Source organism: Taudactylus pleione, unplaced genomic scaffold, assembly GCF_031769625.1.
Source record: "Taudactylus pleione unplaced genomic scaffold, aTauple2 ptg000038l, whole genome shotgun sequence".
NCBI classification, from domain to species: domain Eukaryota; kingdom Metazoa; phylum Chordata; class Amphibia; order Anura; family Myobatrachidae; genus Taudactylus; species Taudactylus pleione.
Window position 1 is genome coordinate 769,742 of NW_028284440.1, and position 19,954 is coordinate 789,695.

General features: G+C 46.0%; 1 protein-coding gene across 1 annotated transcript; it reads right to left on the minus strand.

Moving 5' to 3' along the window:
* Positions 1–1,224: 1,224 nt before the first annotated feature.
* LOC148538633 (E3 SUMO-protein ligase ZBED1-like) lies at positions 1,225–3,123 on the minus strand. Its single transcript, XM_088452564.1, has one exon. The coding sequence runs from the start codon at positions 3,121–3,123 to the stop codon at positions 1,225–1,227; it is 1,899 nt and encodes a 632-aa protein (XP_088308690.1).
* Between the last annotated feature and the right edge of the window lie 16,831 nt (positions 3,124–19,954).

Sequence of the window (19,954 nt, forward strand, 5' to 3'; positions counted from 1 at the left end):
GTGCTGGTACCGATGTTTACGCTGTTGCTCATCATTGGGCGGATATGGGAAGGCAGCAGTGAGCGTCCCTATGCTCGGGTAAGCTTTGGAAGCATTAGTATATTTTCGCAGCAGCATATCGCATGTGGAATCGCAGCTGAGATTGCATTAGCGTCCGCTGCTGAATCAGACCCTTAATCCGGCTCTGGGACAGCGCAAAAGGAAGGAGGGATGGAGCAGGGGCGTATTTATAATGGGTGCAGGGTGTGCGGTGCACACGGGTGCCTGTGTCCAGGGTAGGCCAACACTGCACACCCTGCACACATACTTTTTAATACTTACCTCTCCGAAGCCCCACGTCGGCTGGAGCAGTGCTACACAAGATGCCTGGAAAATGGCCGCCACTGCCATTTTTCCCGGCATTTTCTGCAAGCACAGTAGGGAAATCACCGGGAAAATGGCTGCCACGCCATTTTCCCACTGACCTGCGCAGTAGACTTAGACTAGTTCAAGGTCAGAGCCTGTGCAAGTGTGCGTGAGGCTGCGATGGTACTCGGTGTTACCGATGGTTTTGCAGTCTTGCTAAACATTACGGATGTGTGTAAGGTAAGGTGGGTGTCCTTATGTAGTGCAACTAATGGCATTATGATCGCAATGGATTAGCATACTATCGCAGTTAAACTGCGTGCGTAATCGCTATTGCAGTTGCGTTCCGTAGTGAATCAGGCCCACTGACCACACACATATCGATTTGTTGCATTACCAGTGCACACAAGAACATGCATATGACAGAGCTGCAGCCACATGTGCACGCCTGTAGGAAGCTAAGCACACACTCTGCACATTACACACGTCCCCTCTTAGTGCCTAACCCTAATACTCCACCCCACAGCGTAACCCTAACCAGCCCCGACATTCTTACATTCGGGATGCCAACAGTCTGAATTCTGGTGGCATTGTGAGTGGTTTCAGCATTTCAGCGCCGGGATCTCGACTGCCCAGCATCCCGAAAGTCAGTATGCTGACTACATCCTCTGCATAGTATGGATTATTATAAGTAGTACCAGCAACATCATGTTAACTAGCATACTTAATATAGCATTTCTTTCTCATTTCAGGTCTATATTATAAATAAATCACAATACTACAAATGTATTAAGATTAAGAAAATACAGCGCACACGTATCTTTCTGAGAGAAAACTTGTTATTAAACGGAATGTTATTTCACATTGTGATCAAATAATTTACTTTAAATTGAAATTCAAAAACATTATTTTTGAAACTTTTTCACTTGAGAGTCGAGTACGCCTTTCTGTTACAGTTTGTCCCTGCTTTGAAAAGATGCGCTCACATGGTACAGAAGTAGCCATTATGCAGAGGCGTCGTTTCATCAGGTCAAAAAGAGTCGGAAAAATCACTCTTTCTTTCCACAAAAGTAGCGGGTTGTCTACCCTGGGCAAAAGGGGCATCCTCATGAATTTATCGAACTCGATAATGCTTGCTGCTCGAGAATTCTCTGCATGAGTTTGGACTAGGCCTCCTACAGACATGTCAAAATCTTCCCATACAGAGCTGGAAGGTGTGGAAGTTCCAAGATCTTCTGTGGCCGGCAGAATACATTGAGCTATTGGTGGCCTAGGCTCTTGGTATTCATTTCGTCCACGTATTGCGCAACATTTATTAATGACGGTTTCTTTGGTCTCTTTAAAGCGATGGTCATCTTTGGAGAATCCATGTTCTCTGAATTTAGGATCCAGCAAAGTCGATTTCCATACGATGGTCAGATCCCGATAATTTTTTAGTAGACGGTCCGACACTTCCTCTGTAAGTTTGGTAACTAGAGCAAGGACAGTTTCGCTATCAAAGACAGTGTTCTTCAGCCGGAGACAGTGGCTTAGCAAGCCTTTGCTAAGTAGGACAACTTTAGACAACGTAACATTGTGCTCACTACTGATTTCCCTGGTGACCTCTTCAAAGCACCCAAGGATTTCAGATGACTTTTCAATAACATACCAGTCTTCATTTGTCAAACGTTGAACTGAATCGGGATTCAATATAGCTAAGGCACTTTGAAGAGGCTCTTTTATTTTTGAAATCCTCTGTAACATTTCAAATGTAGAATTCCAACGTGTTGGACAATCTTGTTTTAATGTTAAAACGGGATATCCCATCTGCCTTTGTATGCTGTGCAACTTATCACTAGCCTGTGGACTTCGTTTGAAATATTCCTCTGTAGACTTCACTTTTGCCCTTATTCCACCTAGTGTTTCCAGACTTGCTTGCACAACTAAGTTCAAGATGTGTGCAAAACATGGCACATGCCACCAATTGCAAAGCTGCACAGCTTTGACCATATTGGCCGCGTTGTCTGTTGTGCACGCCACAATTTTGTCATGTATGTTCCACTCCCTTGTAATTCTTTCCAACTCGCTGGCAATATTGTCTGAAGTGTGTTTGCCAATAAATTTGAAAGACGATAGGAGGTATGATTTCAGACAGCAGTCCTTATCAATAAAATGTGCTGTCACAGCAAAATAATTTTCGTTCTTCAAAGAAGTCCACCCATCTGTAGTGAGAGCTATGTATATTGCATTGTGTTGAATCTCATTTTTAATTCCCTCCAATGTATTATCATAAAACTTATTTAATAAGCTATTGGATAAAGTTTTTCTGCTTGGTAGTTCATAATTTTTGTTAAGCATGGATAGTAATTTCTTAAATTCAGTACTCTCAACAACATTGAAAGGATGGTACTCTTTAACAACCATCCTTAAAACTTGTTCATCTATTTTAGAACGTTTGGCGGCAGATATTGGTTTAGTTGTAAATGTAGTGATTTTGCTTTGTTTTGAATTTGAAGAAGTAGATGCTACAACAAGCTGCTCAGGAGGAGCTGCTGATGAATTATCGTGCTGGTTGTTACCTTCATTTGAAGGATGTTCTTCATGAATTTCAATTGCTAATTGCAATGGCCTTGAACAACTTTCTGTTAGGTTAATAGTCGGATGTTTAACCCGTAGATGTCTTGTCATATATGAAGTGGAAGACCCCTTGCCAGACAACACGGATGAGCATATGTTGCATTTAACTTTTTCCTTTGAGGGGCGAACAAAGTAATCCCATACCGGACTTTTTAACGCCATGATAATAATAGTACAGTATACTCACTGCACTCAGCGTGAAACTAAACAACTGCGCAAGTGCGTGTGCGAAATTAACAATCAACTGCTGACTCTGAATGAGTGACTGACTGACAGTACAGATCACTACATTCACTGTGACAGGCTGACAGCCAAGTAGCTAAGCAAAGTAGCAAGGTTGTTTTCAGTAACAGTGTGACTAAACAACCTTGCTACTTTGTTTTGCTTAGCGAATTGGCTACTTTGCAATTGTTTTAATTTTGTTTTGGCGGGTATGGGCTTATAATAGCAACACTAAATTCACTGACTCCCAAGGGGTGTGTCACTGTGAGTATGCCATGTAGGGGCGCTGCTGGCTCCGAGTGAGTCATGAGTCAGCTCCGCCCCTTGCAGCCCCAGCGTGTTGTGATGATTCGTCTCTCGAGTCAATGCCGCCGCAGAAGCGGCGGCATTGGCAGAATAACGTGCACTGACTCGGGTCAGTGCACATGCACACCCTGCAGACGTGATAGCGGCGTGACCCGGAGGCCGCAGCAGAGCATGGGCAGGCAGTGCGCACAGAGGATCAACAGTGAACAAAACACTGGCAGCCAGGATCATATCCATGATGATACACCTGAGTCCTGAAGCCTCAGAGTCACTACAGTGAAGGTAATAATGACAGAGTGACTATGACACACTGTTATGTAAAACATCTGACTGTGTGTGTGACTGAGAGAAGCTACTGACGGCTGTCTCGACACACTAAACTTTGAATGACTCGAATCATCCGAACTTCTAAATGATTTGAGTCATTGTGTTGAGACAGCAACTCAGTAGCTATCTCTACTGAGCGGTGAGTCTGGTGCAGATTATCAGTGACTGCAGTGGTTATGTGTGAGTTCTCTGACTGCACTATGCTATCCAGCCGTTTCAGCTGACCACCAAGCTGCTGGATCATTCCAGTTTCCATCTGGTGGTGGATCACTTATTGTGCGCTCCCGGCCAAGTCTGATTCTGTGTGCGCTCACATACACCAGCCTGAGAATCTGCTTGCCGTTCACTCGTCGGCCCCTAATGTATGTCACCCCTACCTCCTCCTGCTGCTGCTGCAGGGCATAGTGCTGGGTCCATGGTCGCTGCTGTCCCTGGCGGGGGTCAGCGGCCAACGGCCATTGCTGGCAGATACTCAGGGGCTCTAGGCCTGGGAGAGTAGGGGAGCGACTTTGAATGTCCCTGTAGATCAGGTGCAGCAGATGACTGCTATACAATAGAATTTAATAATACTGCAGGTTAGCTAGTATCGCATCTTCTTCTCAATGTCACGGATTACATAGCACCACCTTTTGACATGTGTCAGCCAGTGATGGGTGACCTGTAACACCAACAGGGAGATCTGTAAAACATGCACTGTTGGGGATATACTGCTATAGAGCTCAATATGTACATATATGTCCAAGGCAGTGCTACATCCTTATGAGTTCCCCCAGAACCCCGGACTTGCTCCAATGATCTGCAATGGTGCCCACATCTGAAATAAAAATATTCAGCTCAGGCAGGATGGCCGTACTGCCGAATCTAATGGCTTATTGTGATCGCTGGTCCTGTATATGCTGGAGTTCATACACACTGAAAATATTTTGTATGACACATATGAAAGCGGGATTAGTGCTAATTATTATTTCTTCAGTGATTGGCCACACTCGCTCTAAAATCATGCATTGGGACCCCCCCCATAGAAATCCTTCGGTTGCCACTGGTGGGGGTCACTTAAAACTGGGTCACACCTACGCCCTGCCATTAGCACTACGTGTGCGGCGGCCGCGCTTAAGCAATTCACGTGTTTCTTCCCCTGCCGCTTTTGCTAGGTGATGCTGCACCTGTAGTGCACCAGGTACCATTACCTCACAACTATAGAAAATAGGGGCACTTGTAAACGGCTGTTGGTTTGGGTAATATAATTTTTAGCACATTTTGCAATTAAGACCTATTAATTTACTCAAAATACACAGATGAATAATTCATAGGACCTATTGCCACAATATATCTGTAAAACACAGATACGATTACACAAAAACATTAAAAGCATACGTATAAAAACCTATGTCAAGGTCATAAAATACAGTTTTTAAAAATCAAACACTGGTCTTATTAGCATGGGTATAAGCAGCAGAACGTGAGGCATAACTATTCCATCACAACCAGTCAGCAGGCGAATAAAAAGTTTAATATGTTGGCAGCGCAGTTCACATCGGTGCAGTCATCTGCACACTTGCAGAACACTTTGGCCCCCCTCCCCGACGGGTCAGCTTTTGCATGTTTTCGGTTTGCAGGGGGTTTTACGTCATTTAACGTCCTGGTGCTGCGCCCTTGGTTTCTCCTTCTACATCTGTGAATGCGGCTATGGATTTTGTGCCTGTTCCCCCTTTTCCTTCCCCTGCAGATGTTGTTTTTGCGGCTATGACCTCTGCTGACCAGATTGATGGTGCGGTGGTTTGCTGAATAGTTTGGTTGCATTGCTAAAATGGGTAACGTTAGCTGGGTGGACCAATTTGAATTTCATTTCCTCAAATTGGCATTTGCAATGGCGTTTCATAGTGCATTCCGTGTTTCGGCGGCTGCTCTGCTTTAGCAGGATGTATTTTGCAGCGCGGAGTCTATGATGCGCGACGCAACCAGCGCAACAGGGCAGGGTGCTTGCTAGCGCTTCGGCATGCTAACCAGGGATTTAGACTACTCGCTTTCAGGGGTTTGGAGGGATTTTTATTTTTTCCTACGGAGGCAACAAATAGTTCCCCATAAAAGTAGAAATGATCCTAGTAGGTTTTATTTTTACCTCCAGTGTGGTTAGCATGTTTGTATTTGTCACTAACATCGTTATTGTTGTTTTATGTTGTTTTGTCTGTGGATGGATAGAGGAATGCTGTGGCGTGAATTGAAGGGGCGTCTGATAAATACGGTGTGAATGTTTGGTTGGCCTAAAGGTGTTGATCGTGCACTTGAATGGACATGATGGCGGAGTTGTTGGTTCATCATGCACTCATGATCTAATACGTGCAGTTGTTAGGTCTGATGGGGACCTTGGTTTATCATGCACTCATGATCTAATACGTGCAGTTGTTAGGTCTGATGGGGACCTTGGTTTATCATGCACTAATGTTCTGATACGTGCATTTGTTAGGTCTGATGGGGACCTTGGTTTATCATGCACTCATGTTCTGATACGTGCATTTGTTAGGTCTGATGGGGACCTTGGTTTAGCATGCATTTATGGTCTGATACGTGCATTTGTTAGGTCTGATGGGGACCTTGGTTTATCATGCACTCATGATCTACAGTAATACGTGCATTTGTTGGGTCTGATGGGGACCTTTTTGACAGGGGCAGTTTTGCTTCTGTTTTGTGGAGGCATTCTTTAAGGTGATGGTGGAGTTGGGTTTAGTTTGGTGGCTGGCTGCGGCTTTCAGTTGCCTCGCTTTGGCGGAAAGAAGGGTAGTGTGCTCTTAGTTATACAAATTAGATGGGTGCGCTCTCCTGGTTCAATGATAGGCCAAACCCATCCCTACCGGGAATGACACAGGTCGTCCTGGCGTGCTTTTTGGGGAGAGTTGAACACCAACGGGTGATGTGTTTGGTCTGCTTGTGTCTATGGGAGTGTCCGTTCTTTGTTGTCCGCCACCATACTAACTTTAAGTTCACAATTAATTTCAATTGGCAACATCTAATAGTAATGCCCTTTATAACACATTGTGCCACATGCAGTAATGCCCTGTATAGCACTTTATGCCACACGCAGTAATCCCCTTTATAATACATTATGCCACATGCAGTAATGCCCTGTATAACACATTATGCCACACGCAGTAGTCCCTTTATAGCACATTGTGCCACATGCAGTAATGCCATTTATAATACATTATGCCACACGCAGTAGTGCCCTTTATAGCACCTTATGCCACACGCAGTAATGCCCTTTATAACACATTATTCCACATGTAGTAATGCCCTTCATAACACATTGTCACATGCAGTAATGCCCTTTATCACACATTATGCCGCACGCAGTATTGCCATGTATAATATATTGTCCCCAATTCAAATTACGCCACACAGTAGTCCCTTACTCATATTGACACTAGCGCCCCTTTTACACAATGTCCAAATTAGTGCCCCTTATACACAATGCCCACAGAAGTAGTGTCCCTTATACAATGCCAACAGTAGTAGTGCCCCCTACACAGAGCCCCCAGGAGTGGTGCCCCCTATAGTAGTGCCACAGTAGTAAATGACTTATTAGTAATGCCCCCCATTAGTAGTGCCCCCAGTGGTAATGCCCCCTATAGTAGTGCCTGCAGTGGTAATACCCCCTATAGTAGTGCTCCATTAGTAGTGCCCTCAGTGGTAGTGGCTCCTATAGTAGTGCCCCCAGTAGTAGTGCCTGCAGTGGTAATGCCCCCTATAGTAGTGGCCCCTGTAGTAGTGCCCGCAGTGGTAATGCCCCCTATAGTAAAGTCCCATTAATAGTGCCCCCTATAATAGTACCCCCAGTGATAGCGCCTCTAAAAAAAAAATACATTTTAAAATACAAACACAATACTTACCTTAAGCCCTGCTCCTGCATCCGCTGCCGTCCGGGCAGACCGCTCCTCGGTTCTACATTTGTACACACATATATATATATATATATATATATATATATATATATATATATAAATCAATAAATATATATGATCTGTCGAAGCTGGATAATTGGCTAAGACAGAGGGCCTGATTCAGAGCCGGACGCAATTAGCGCTTGCTCGTCCAGAAAATAGGGGTGGCTATTCAAATGAACCGTTCGCTCTTTGCGGTCTGTTCACGCCTCTAGGTCTGAACGAGCGAACAAAACTTAAGGTCGTTTTTTTGGAAAAATACGCCCCCTGGCCGCTCGCATCCTACGTCATGTCCGCTATTTATTAGATTAATCGAGTACATCGACCAGCGTATGAACTGCTCGCTATTCTTGTGGTTGGTTTTTGCTACCACAATCTTGCGAGCAGTTCTAGCTATAAAATAACCCAGTGACGTGGTCAATGACGCTGCTGTATTAATTATGCACACCCTTAAAACGCCCGTTTTGACCTTTAGGCACGCCTGTGTTCGGATCTCCACTCCCCGTTTTCAAGCACCTTCCCCTGTTACTACCCACATACGCCTCATTCTGTCACTCAAAATAGCAGGCATTCGCTATTTAGCGAACAAACGAATTTCGACCGCACTGACTGGTTCGCGCATGCGTATAACGATGCATGCGCAGTTGGGCAAACATCGCTCGGAGCGAACGACCGGCCGCTTACGAGCGGCTCTGAATCAGGCCCAGAATCTGTTAGAATCGGTTTAATATTAAATCTGCACAATGCCATTTTGCGAATGGCAGTGAGACGCCATTTTGCGACTGGCCGCCAAGCGCCATTTTAGTGAATCTCGCCCAGTATAACTTTTATAAGTACATACGGCGATGCTATTAGCGTCGTGTAATTCCCACACAATAGAAAGATGTTAAAGGTCCTCCTTATATAAATACAGACCTTCACCAAAACATATAATATGATCAACCCTGCAAAACACGTACCATGGTGTACTCCACAAACACGTAGTCACACAACGCTAACTAGCGTCTTTTCTCAATACTCACACACTGCACACTTACATAGAAAGATTCCCTAGCATTAAAGTGTAATATTCAAGGTTTATTCAGTATTATTAATGTTGTGAAATAAATGTAATTTGATATCTAACATTTAGTACATGGTAAGCCGACAGTGTTTGGGCTTCCTGTAGGGGGAGCTGCAGCGGAAGCGCAAAGCCCCTCCTAGGCAGCCTTTTGAACAGCTCTATCTTCCTCCTGACCTGGATTACAGCTGCCGTCTGCAGCTGGTGAGGTGTAATTCTTACCTCCCCGGCGCTCTCCGTCTCTGCTCAGCACAGATAAGTTATTGGTGGGGGAAGGAGGGGGTGGTTTAATTTTTTATGTGTGGTGCCGAGGGAGGTGGGGGGGGGCAGCTACTGGCTGCATTTGTGTGAAATAAATGTGTGTCTGTATAGGCTTTCAGTGTGTGTGTGTATAGGCTTTCAGTGTGTGTGTATGTGTCAGTGTGTGTGTGTATATGTGTCAGTGTGTATGTGTCGTGTGTAAATATGTCTGTGTATCTGTCAGTGTATGTGTATATGTGTCACTGTGTTGAGAGACAACGCGGGGGGAGCTGATGGTGTGTTGAGAGACAATGCAAAGGGGAGCTGATGGTGTGCTGAGAGTTGACGCAGGGGGGTAGGTGATGGTGTGGCTGAGAGTTGACGTGGGAGGGAGATGATGGTGTGCTGAGGGTTGACGCGTGGGGGTGATGGTGTGCTGTGATAACTCGGTGGGGAGTTGATGGTGTGCTGAGAGATGAGGTGGGGGGAGGCGATGGCGTGGCTAAGAAGAGATTACACAGGGAGGAAGGTGATGGTGTGCTAAGAGATGATGCAGTGAGATAATAGTGTGGCTGAGAGATGCAGGGGGAAGGAAGTAACACAGGGGGAACGAGTCTGGTTGAACCGCTGTCATATGATGATGACCTTGTTGATACTCCTACACAAACAGGCATCTTCCGGATGATGTGACCTACATGAATATTGAATACCAACTGAAGACGCCTTCGTGCCAGTGAGGATGTATTTCTTCAGAGGTTCCACATTGTGAGAAACCACCGTATAGGTAAGGTGCATATAGAATGCGCAGGAATGTTCCCAGACTGACAAGAAATGGGTGGAGTGTCATCTTGCCACGCCCTATTTTCAGTAGCCATGCCCCTTGCATTTGACAACACCCTTTTTTTTACTACACGCCTAAGGTGCGCTAAACATCTTTTAGTGGGTGGTGGTGTTGGGGGGTGGGGGATGCACACCGATCTTAAAGTTGACCTGGGCTCCGAAGACCCTAGTTAACGCCACTGTATCACAGATATCTCCTACTTCCCTTTCTCTCGCAGAATTGCCCACTGTCCCCATACACTAGTATCACAGATATCTCCTGCTTACCTTTCTCTCCTGGAATGGCCTGCTGTCCCCATATACTAGTATCATAGATAACTCCAGCTTACCTTTCTCTCCCGGAATGGCCCACTGTCCCCATACACTAGTATCACAGATATCTCCAGCTTACCTTTCTCTCCTGGAATGGCCCGCTGTCTCCATACACTAGTATCACAGATATCTCCAGCTTACCTTTCTCTCCCAGAATGGCCCGCTGTCCCCATACACTAGTATCACAGATATCTCCAGCTTACCTTTCTCTTCCGGAATGGCCTGCTGTCCCCATACACTAGTATCACAGATATCTCCAGCTTACCTTTCTCTCCCAGAATGGCCCGCTGTCCCCATACACTAGTATCACAGATATTTCCTGCTTACCTTTCTCTCCTGGAATGGCCCGCTGACCTCATACACTAGTATCACAGATATCTCCAGCTTACCTTTCTCTCCTGGAATGGCCCGCTGTCCCCATTCACTAGTATCACCAGCGCGATGGGAGGTGATGGTGTGTTGAGAGACAATGCGAGGGGGGGTGATGGTGTGCTGAGAGACAACGCAGGGCTGGATCTGATCGTGTGACAGAGACGACGCAGGGGGGGAGGTGATGGTGTGCTAAGAGACGACACAGGGGGGTGATGGTTTGGCCGAGAGATAGGTAGTTGGAGGTGATGGTGTGCTGAGAGATGATGCGGGGGAGATGATGGTGTGCTGAGAGTTGATGCAGGAGGGGGAGGTGACGGTGTGCTGAGAATTGATGCAGGGGGGCGGTGATGGTGTGCTGAGAGACAGCTCAGTGGGGAGTTGTTGGTGTGTTGAGAGACGAGGTGGGGGGAGGCGATGGTGTGGCTAAGAAGAGATTACACAGGGAGGGAGGTGATGGTGTGCTGAGAGATGATGCAGTGAGATGATAGTGTGGCTGAGAGACACAGGGGGAAGGAAGTTACACAGGGGGAACGAGTCTGGTTGAACCGCTCTCATATGATGATGACCTTGTTGATATTCCTACACAAACAGGCATCTTCCGGATGATGTGACCTACATGAATATTGAATACCACCTGAAGACTCCTTCGTGCCAGTGAGGATGTATTTCTTCAGAGGTTCCACATTGTGAGAAACCACCATATAGCTAAAGTGCATATAGAATGCAAAAGAATGTTCCCAGACTGACAAGAAATGGGTGGCGTGTCATGTTGCCACGTACTATTTTCAGTAGCCAGGCCCCTTCGGGTATTCGACCACACCCTTTTTTACCATACGCCTAAGGTACGCTAAACATCTTGAAATGGGTGGTGGTGTTGGGGAGGGGGGGGCGCACCGATCTTAAATTTGCCCTGGGCTCCGAAGACCCTAGTTATGCCACTGTATCACAGATATCTTCTACTTACCTTTCTCTCGCAGAATGGCCTGCTGTCGCCATACACTAGTATCACATATCTCCTGCTTACCTTTCTCTCCCGGAATGGCCCGCTGTCCCCATACACTAGTATCACAAGGATCTCATACTTATCTTTCTCTAGCGGAATGGCCTGCTGTACCCATACTCTAGTATCACAGATCTCTCCTTACCTTTTTCTCTCGGAATGGCCCGCTGTCCCCATACACTAGTATGGGGACAGAATGGACAGAATACATCAAGCTCTGAAAATATAATATTTTCAAAGCTTCAGTGCGGGACCATTCGCCATCTTCAGGTGGCGAATGCTTCCAATTCCTAATCCTTCCCTATGGGAAGGAGTTCCCGGTCGTGAAGAGGGATCTTTTTGGATACCTTCTCTTCTGTCTGTTTCTTTCTGCCGGACATCGGGGCTGTTGAGCGCGTGCGTGATTTGTAGGTGGCACATGCGCACTCCCATCACTGCTCCAAAAGGAACAGTGAAAAGATTCACTGATTTTCGGATCAGCTGTCACCGCGCCGGAGCAATGATGAATTGCTCCTGAATTCGTGGCGAGTTAAGATGTTAATTATCGAACCCAATAATTAACATAATGAATAGGCCCCTAAGGGGTAAATCTACTAAATGTTGATTTAGCTAGATTTAAAACATAGATGGGCTTTCCAAACTCAAAATTTGCATATTTATCATCCGTAGGGTTTCATCTTCAATTCGAAGTTGAAACCCTACGGATGATACATTTGTAAATTTTGCCTTTGGAAAGCCCATCTATGTTGATGAGTGACTATATAGATGTACAGGGTTGCCGGCCTAGTCTATTATACAGGTCATAGAACTCTGCGGTGACTTCTGATATCCGTAGTAATGTAAGGTAGGGGGGGTATATTGCACCTTTTGATACACAAGATTTAATTACATTTAGTAAGAAATAGAACTTGTAAACAGTATTAGCAACTTTTTACGGTTTTATGTTGATCAATACCAATAAATGTATAATACTATGGAGAGTTAGATCACCTATGCGTCACAATTTCCAAATGGTAAAATGCATTAACTAAATAAATATGCTTGTAAATACAAATTTGCAAAAATTGCAAGATGCGTGTCTGTCTGCACCAGCATTTGCGCCAGGATTATGTCATGCATACATCACATACACTTACACTTACTTTTTGTTGTTATAAATTGGTTTATTGCTAATTATATACAAATGTTCTTCTTTCTCCTGGTTTTCCTTCTCTTTTTGAAATTCTGATGACAGCACTGTGGGCAGGAGTTAGTTTTACTCCTACTCATGTCTTGCTCTCTGCAGAGAGTCCATACATAAATAGGGCATGGGGGTTCACCATCGTTCTACCTCTTCCACCATCGATAGTCTTGCACCACATGCTGTCATATGTCAGCATACAGCTTCTCCCAGTATGTATAAATTGTTCATGCCCAGTTGTTTCTTTATTGGCGCCACCCATGTTTGAGGAGTTGGGGCGACAGGGACCACCCATTTCCTGGCTATCATGACCGGTTAGAATATGCAATTTAACCAGAAATAGATGTGGATTCCGATTATCCATGATAGAATGCTGACCAACATATAAACATATGGGTCATCAGCATTCTTACAGCCAATGTTGTTTCCTTCTCCATTGTTAGAACTTTCTTCCACAGACTCCTCCGGCTCTTCCTCTTCACTTATACTGGGAAGATTTTCTTCCACAGGTTCCTCCGGCTCTTCCTCTTCACGTATACTGGGTAGACTTGGCCTAAATGCATAGCTCTTGTATTTGTAGATCCTACGTTTGCTATACATTGGTGGGGTGGTGTTGATTTTTCGCAGAATATCTGCTTCCTCTTCTAACGAGAGATCCATGGATTGGACATTAGAGCAGATGTCAGGATTCTGAGCTATGGCAGATGCAGCATAATCCCTATCATTATCATCATCGTCTTTACAGCATTTGCTTCCGCAACATCCCATTTTGCAATGGAAACTTCTTACCTCCAGCTCCCTTCAAGAAGTGAGACTCAAGCCAAACAGCTCAGTGTATATGATCCATATGTGACCTCATAATGGCCAGACATGGTAATACATTGTGACATCACCAGTCTGTGTAATCAGCAGAAGCAGCATCTGTCATACCTATGTGATTTTTGTCTTGGTATCCATGGATTATAATGAAAAATATTGTCCCCAGTCATTAACAACCAGAGTTGACCAGTGACAAAATCGGCACCATTAGTCAGTGCTCCCTATGCTTACTTATCAATCTGCCTCCACTTCCACAGTGATGCTGAATGTACCCAAGTAGGACAATAAATATATCGTGAAATGAGAGGGCCAAACTGACGCCGATGTGTTGCTTTATTTTGAATAGTTTTTGTTATAGGAATAATAAATATAACAAAGCTTTTACAATGTCAAGAAAGTCATGGAAAGCATGAGATAGCACTGATAAGTTCAATTTAATTTGAGTGTTGTGGGCGTGTAGACCGACTTTCTTGCTGGTTTGTAAGTACAGCGACTGGGATAGGCTTCCACAGGTAGTCACGGGGATATTTAGTATACATGAGCGGATTCTCGCATTACTATAGTGTAGTAAGCAGGCAGCCGTAAAAGTGACCAAGGATGCGTCTCTCTCAGAATCAGCCTTGCCACACCTCTCTGTACATTGGGTACACCCACTTTGGCAGATGGTCACACCCCTTCAGAGGGCCCCTATTACTGCATTCCCCTGGTGGGCCCTTCACGCTCCAGTGCACAGTCCATCACTGCATAAGTGGAGGGTTTGCCTGTATCCAGGTCTGAAGGACACACAGTCACGGCGATCAATACATGTTTTCTCCTATCTCTGGTCAATTTCAAAGAGGAATGAAGAATGGCCAATATTGCCCACCCTGGGGAAATTGGGGCATAGAAAAGTAAATGGGTAGAGTTATAGAGGTAAATTTACCTCCAGAAATGTTTAACAGGAGGTGCACAGGAGGCAGTGCCTGGAGGTTCAAATTTTGAACAAGAAGAACTGAGAGCCCAGTAGGGGTAAGGGGACAAGTAGCCCCTATGACAAAGATTATGTTTTTCCTCATTTTGAGATGCAAACTTTGTGGAAAGATCCAAGCCAAATCCAAATCGCTCAATAAAACTGACTTGTGTAAGTTGAATTAGTATTATTATTATTTTTGAATTATGTGGAGACCCACCGGCGTCATTGTTAATCTGACCCTGATCATAAATCGATAGTCAATGTTCCTGATTGGATGGAAATGGATCGCAATCGTTTCCGCCATTGATTCTACGGTGTCAGCATCATAGCACCCTTTGTGTATGGGCTGCAACTAAGCAGAGGCGTCACCAGTTCTGGTGACACCCGGTACGCACTCCATATCCCCCTAGCGCGGCAGAGACTGTTGCCGTAGATTTATTCTTTTGCTTTGGAGTTTATTTTGTTGGCCTATTGACCCTGGGCTGGATGTTCCCTGGCCCTTGACTACATGGGTATTGTTGCACCTCATTTATCTGGGTGGGGAATTAGGTAGTTAAGTATAGTTGGGGTGGGGCTTAGTTTGGGGATCCAGATATGACATAAGTTGGGGGCTTAGTGTCTTATAGAGTGGGGGGAAATGGGGGGGGCGTGTTCTTATAGTTGCTGCCTAAGCTGTAGAGATACCAGCTGATCAGCTGATGTGCATATTATTTATTTTTGTTTTATTCTTGTTGGTCTGGTTTGGACCACTTTACGAACGTTTCTTTGATGTGAGTCTATGTTGCCGGGTCTGGTATTGGGAATTGTGGCCTTTCCTATTTCGTTTATCCTAAGTTTCATAAAGAGCTATATTGACCCTATGTGTAGGCTGGAATTTCTCCTTACTTTGCTGGTACCTATCTCTCCTGTTATTTTTATTTGTCATTGCGTGGTCCTAGAAGGCTCCTCCAGGCACCCATCTCATTGATATTATCCTATTAGCGGTTTTGCATCTGGAATACCTGCACAGTATATTATAAAGCTGTTACCTGCTCGTTTTTGACCTTGTTCTCTACTTTATTTTTTATTTTCTTTAATATATTCTGTACTTATCCTTCACCACACTAGGCCACTGACTGGATATGCGTAAAACTTTTTCATAATGTCTTTTTGTACTGTCTTTGATATTGTATATTTAATGTTATTTCCTTTTATTGCTATCTTCATTCATGCCAATCCTTTTGTATTTTTTATTCTGAAACTGCACATTTGTCTTGTTATAGATAGTTACTCTATTAGACAGTTAGTTTCCTGGAGGAGCAGGACTACTGATCAACATGGGGGCTTGGTTCCCTTCTAGAGAAACTACACCAAGATTTGCCTCATGGTTAGGCAATCATCTGTGGTTGCTTTCCACAACCCCTCTGGTGGATGACCGCAACCTTTAAGCATGGGCCCCTACCACTGCATTCCCCAAGGTGGGCCCTTCAGGCACTTCTGCATTTCTGTTAAACACGCAGCTAACAGGCAGCTCTATTGTATTCAGTCCAAATACGACTGAATACACAAACTTGCTACATGATTGCATACTCCGACAAATATACTCTGATATATCGACAAATATTCTGTCAAACACGATTCTTAGTAAATTTGTGAGTTTGTTTGAAACAAACTCACTGGTGTCCATGCAATACCCAGCACTTACACAGAGCAGTCCAAAAATGCAAACTCAACAACAAAACACAGCATTGCTGGCGGAGTCCGCCCTGTGGATGTCAAACCCTGCACTTGGGTATCTCAAGCATAGCCCTTCTACGAAACACAATCCCATCCTTAGATGGCTGTACTGCCCCCGTAGAGGTGGTACAATACTTCTCTACAAATAGATAGAAGGTGAGCACACCCATTGCGCACACACTACACCCGGGCTGATGATAAGCCGTACATCCCGCCAATGAAGATTCTACCTCAGAGAATCGCAGCCCGCCACCATACACACTAAACCACCTGCTCTATGCTAGCAAACAAACTTCCCACAAACAAAAACCAGCCTCCGTCAAATGCACCCCATCAGGCCTATAGAGATGCTTATCACGGTACCGTATTAACGGATGTGTAATAACAAAACCTCTATGAGACAGCATAAATTTTGTCACTGTAGCATTGATCTTTTACGAGCCTCGTCCGAAGCTTTAGGCGAACGAGCGCCACGCCACTGTTGCCTAGGGGTAATGCATGACCACATGATAGTACAGAAAGGCCAAGCGCCCATAATGAGGAGGAGCTCTGACACAAAGTCAAGCAGTAATTCAAGGGCAAACCAGGAACCAATATCGTTCCCATCTAGATGTATCACCAACACTTTGGGTACACCAAATTGCCGTACTGCGGCTACAATAAAAATTAATAATTTAAGATAGAGTAAATAACAGAAAAGCAACAGACAGGAGCATAACACAAATTTTTTTGGATTATAACTAAATTCTAAACTAAGCAGTAATTAATGTTTCTACTTCAGGGTCCATAGGGGTCCACAGGGTTGACCTTGGGGTATAGGTTGGGAACCAAATCCGGCACCACGCAGTTAAAGCTTTTAGCTCCCAGGATGCACTGGGTCCACTCTCCCTATAACCCCACCCCCAAGCCAGAGGCACCTCAGTTTAAGTTGGTGCCCGGCCGGAGTCGGGTCACCGTTACTGCAGGGGGACTGCTTAGCAGCCCCTAAGCTTAAAATTTATTTTAAAAAGAGTTTTATTTTATTATTTTTTTACTACTCTTCAGAGCGGCAGCATCAGGCTGTCCAATGGACGTCTAAGCTGCCGCTCCTACACCCCGCCGGCGCTGCGACGCCAGTACAGATCTGGGGATCGCAGCGGGACCCCAGAGTCTGTACTAGCCGGGCTCTGGAGGAATCCCTGGGTTGCTGCCGGATCGACGGGGACAGGTAAGTCGCGTGGTCACCGCTTGCGGTGATCCACGTGTGTATACAGTCTTATGCCTCCGGTCTCTGGGGACAGACCGGAGGCGCTAGCGGTGGCAGCGGGCTCCCCCTCCATGGAGGCATACCCCGCGTGTCCACTAGCCCACCAGGGATTATAGCGCCAGCGGGAGTATGTGACTTATGCTAGTGCTGACTGTTTGCTTTTTCTCTCACCTGTCAGTGTATATCTATCCCTTTTCTTTATCTGCCCTAATACAGGTGTACCTAGGGTGGTTCTGAGACCTCACATATATATATACTTGTTTATATTTGTGAGGTTTGTCACATACTGTTGCGTGCTGCACGTTGCCATATTTTAGATGGAACTGTGTGCCTGATTCAGAGCCGGACGCTCTGACCAGAGCGCTCGCTCTGAATCAGGGCCCTCCTTCATGAAAATGGAGCGTCCTCCTGGACGCTCGCATAGCTTATGTGAGCGTCCATGATGATGGTCGCGATGGTCAAGACCATCGCGACCATCGGGCTTGTGACGGAGACCCTGCGGTAGGGTCTCGCTGCCGCAAGCCCTGGAGTGATTTTGGCTCAATCAGAGCCAAAATCACTCCCACTGATGCCCCACTAGTGATGTCAGTGGGGCCGGCTTCAGACGGTAGGCGTTCCCATGGGAACGCCTCCGTCTGGCAGCCACGCCCCCGGCACGCCCACCAAAGTGGGCGTGCTGTCAATCAACATCGACAGCAAGCCCCCTTTGGTGCGAGACCCGGAGTGACGGCTACCCCGTCGCTAGCCGGGTCTCGCGCATGCGCACGACGGAGCTCCCACCGTCGTGCGCATGCGCAGTGGGGTAACATCGACCCGCTTGCGAGCGTCAAGCGCTCATGAGCGGGTCTGAATGACCCCCAGTGTGTTGCATACGCTGGTAATGGGTCCCTGCCGCTAATCTTAGCGTCCGTCAGGACCGGTATGGCGCTGCTTAATATTTCCGTCAAGATTATCAAATATATCTGACCAGGAGATGGCACACGATACTGCACCCATTATTGCTATCCTGCAAGTCATAGCCTGCAGGTTGTAGTGTGGAGGATTTGACTCAGAAAGGTTTATGTATGTGGCGCCGTCTGGTGCACGACCCCTTAGTGCGGTTTATTTCTCAGGATCCTCTCCTTTGAGGATCGCCGGGCGGGCCCCATTGTCGTAACTTGCTTGGGGTTACTTCACCATACTACCCTTTTCAACTCGGGGTATCTCGCAATTTCTTGCACTTTACCCCTGTGTCACAGACTTTCGCTCCCTGCCGGGGTTTTTCACAGTACATGGATTACCTCCGGTACCACATCGGTCTGTCATTCCCCTTGCAGGGATTACCACAACGGCCACCCTGGTGGATGTCGTTTTCTACGAAATACTAAATGGCGTGATATACGCCCTGTGGTTACTTCCCAGTGGCTCTGCCGTGAACTGGATGGTGTTTTCGTCTCTTTCCCTCTCACATGGGGGGAGCCGATTTCAAGTATTATTATCCCTGCTTTGGTGCTGGTAGCCAGGTTCATTCTGGATATAGAGAATGTCGATCCTGCATCTGTATCATACATTCCCCGTTTCTGCCCAGTGGGTGGATCTCATGGCGAGAGTCTGGCTGTCGCTAGATACGAGGGGTCACAAAGGCCTCCTGTTTCCCATTCCCTGAGGGTCCTCACAAGTAATAGAAATCTCCTTCTGGGGTGGATTTGTATGTTAATCGTCAGGTTACAGGCATTAATACGCCTCCCATCCTGGCCTGAACGGATTTTACGGATCCGTAGGTGGTAACTTTGCCTGAAATCAATGTACTCGTTTTCAGGGCCTGTTGCCCATCCTACCATGGCCATCGCATGGTTGGTTATACTGTTGCATACTGGGCTAATGCATTTGTAACGTTTTTCCCCTCCAACACGTCTGGGGTTCAAATGTCTTTTGCCGCTCACATAAAATATGCAGTTGTCATATGTGGGATTACCTACATTGGATGCCGGTCTTCTAACTTCCAGGGTTTCGGCCACGACTGTATCCGCCGCAATACCCTATGGCTGCGTTATGGGAAAGCAGAGGTGCAGACTCCTTCCATGGGGAAGATCTTGTTTGGTCCTGACCTTGACAAGATTGTTGCATCATTGGCAGTATCACTAATGGAGAGATACTGTCTGTAGCTACTCCCACTGCATTCGGACTAACTCTGTTAAGTCTTTTTGTCCTCAGGGTCAGCCTAAAGGCCTGTTTTTTCCTAGGCTGTTGGCCTCCATGGGGGCCACCATATCCAGTACCGAGCAGTCCTGGACTTCCGGACGACCCTGCTTCTACGCCTGAGGATAAACCTTCAGCCTGACGGGACAGGTCTCTATCTGGGGGATTCCAGAGTGAGATACTGATTCTCAATGGCCTCTCATTGCTCAGGCGGCCTCCTCACAGGCGTTGTTACACAGGCCCTTCTTCAGACCCTATCAGGGCCTTGCAAACTCAGAAAGCTATACA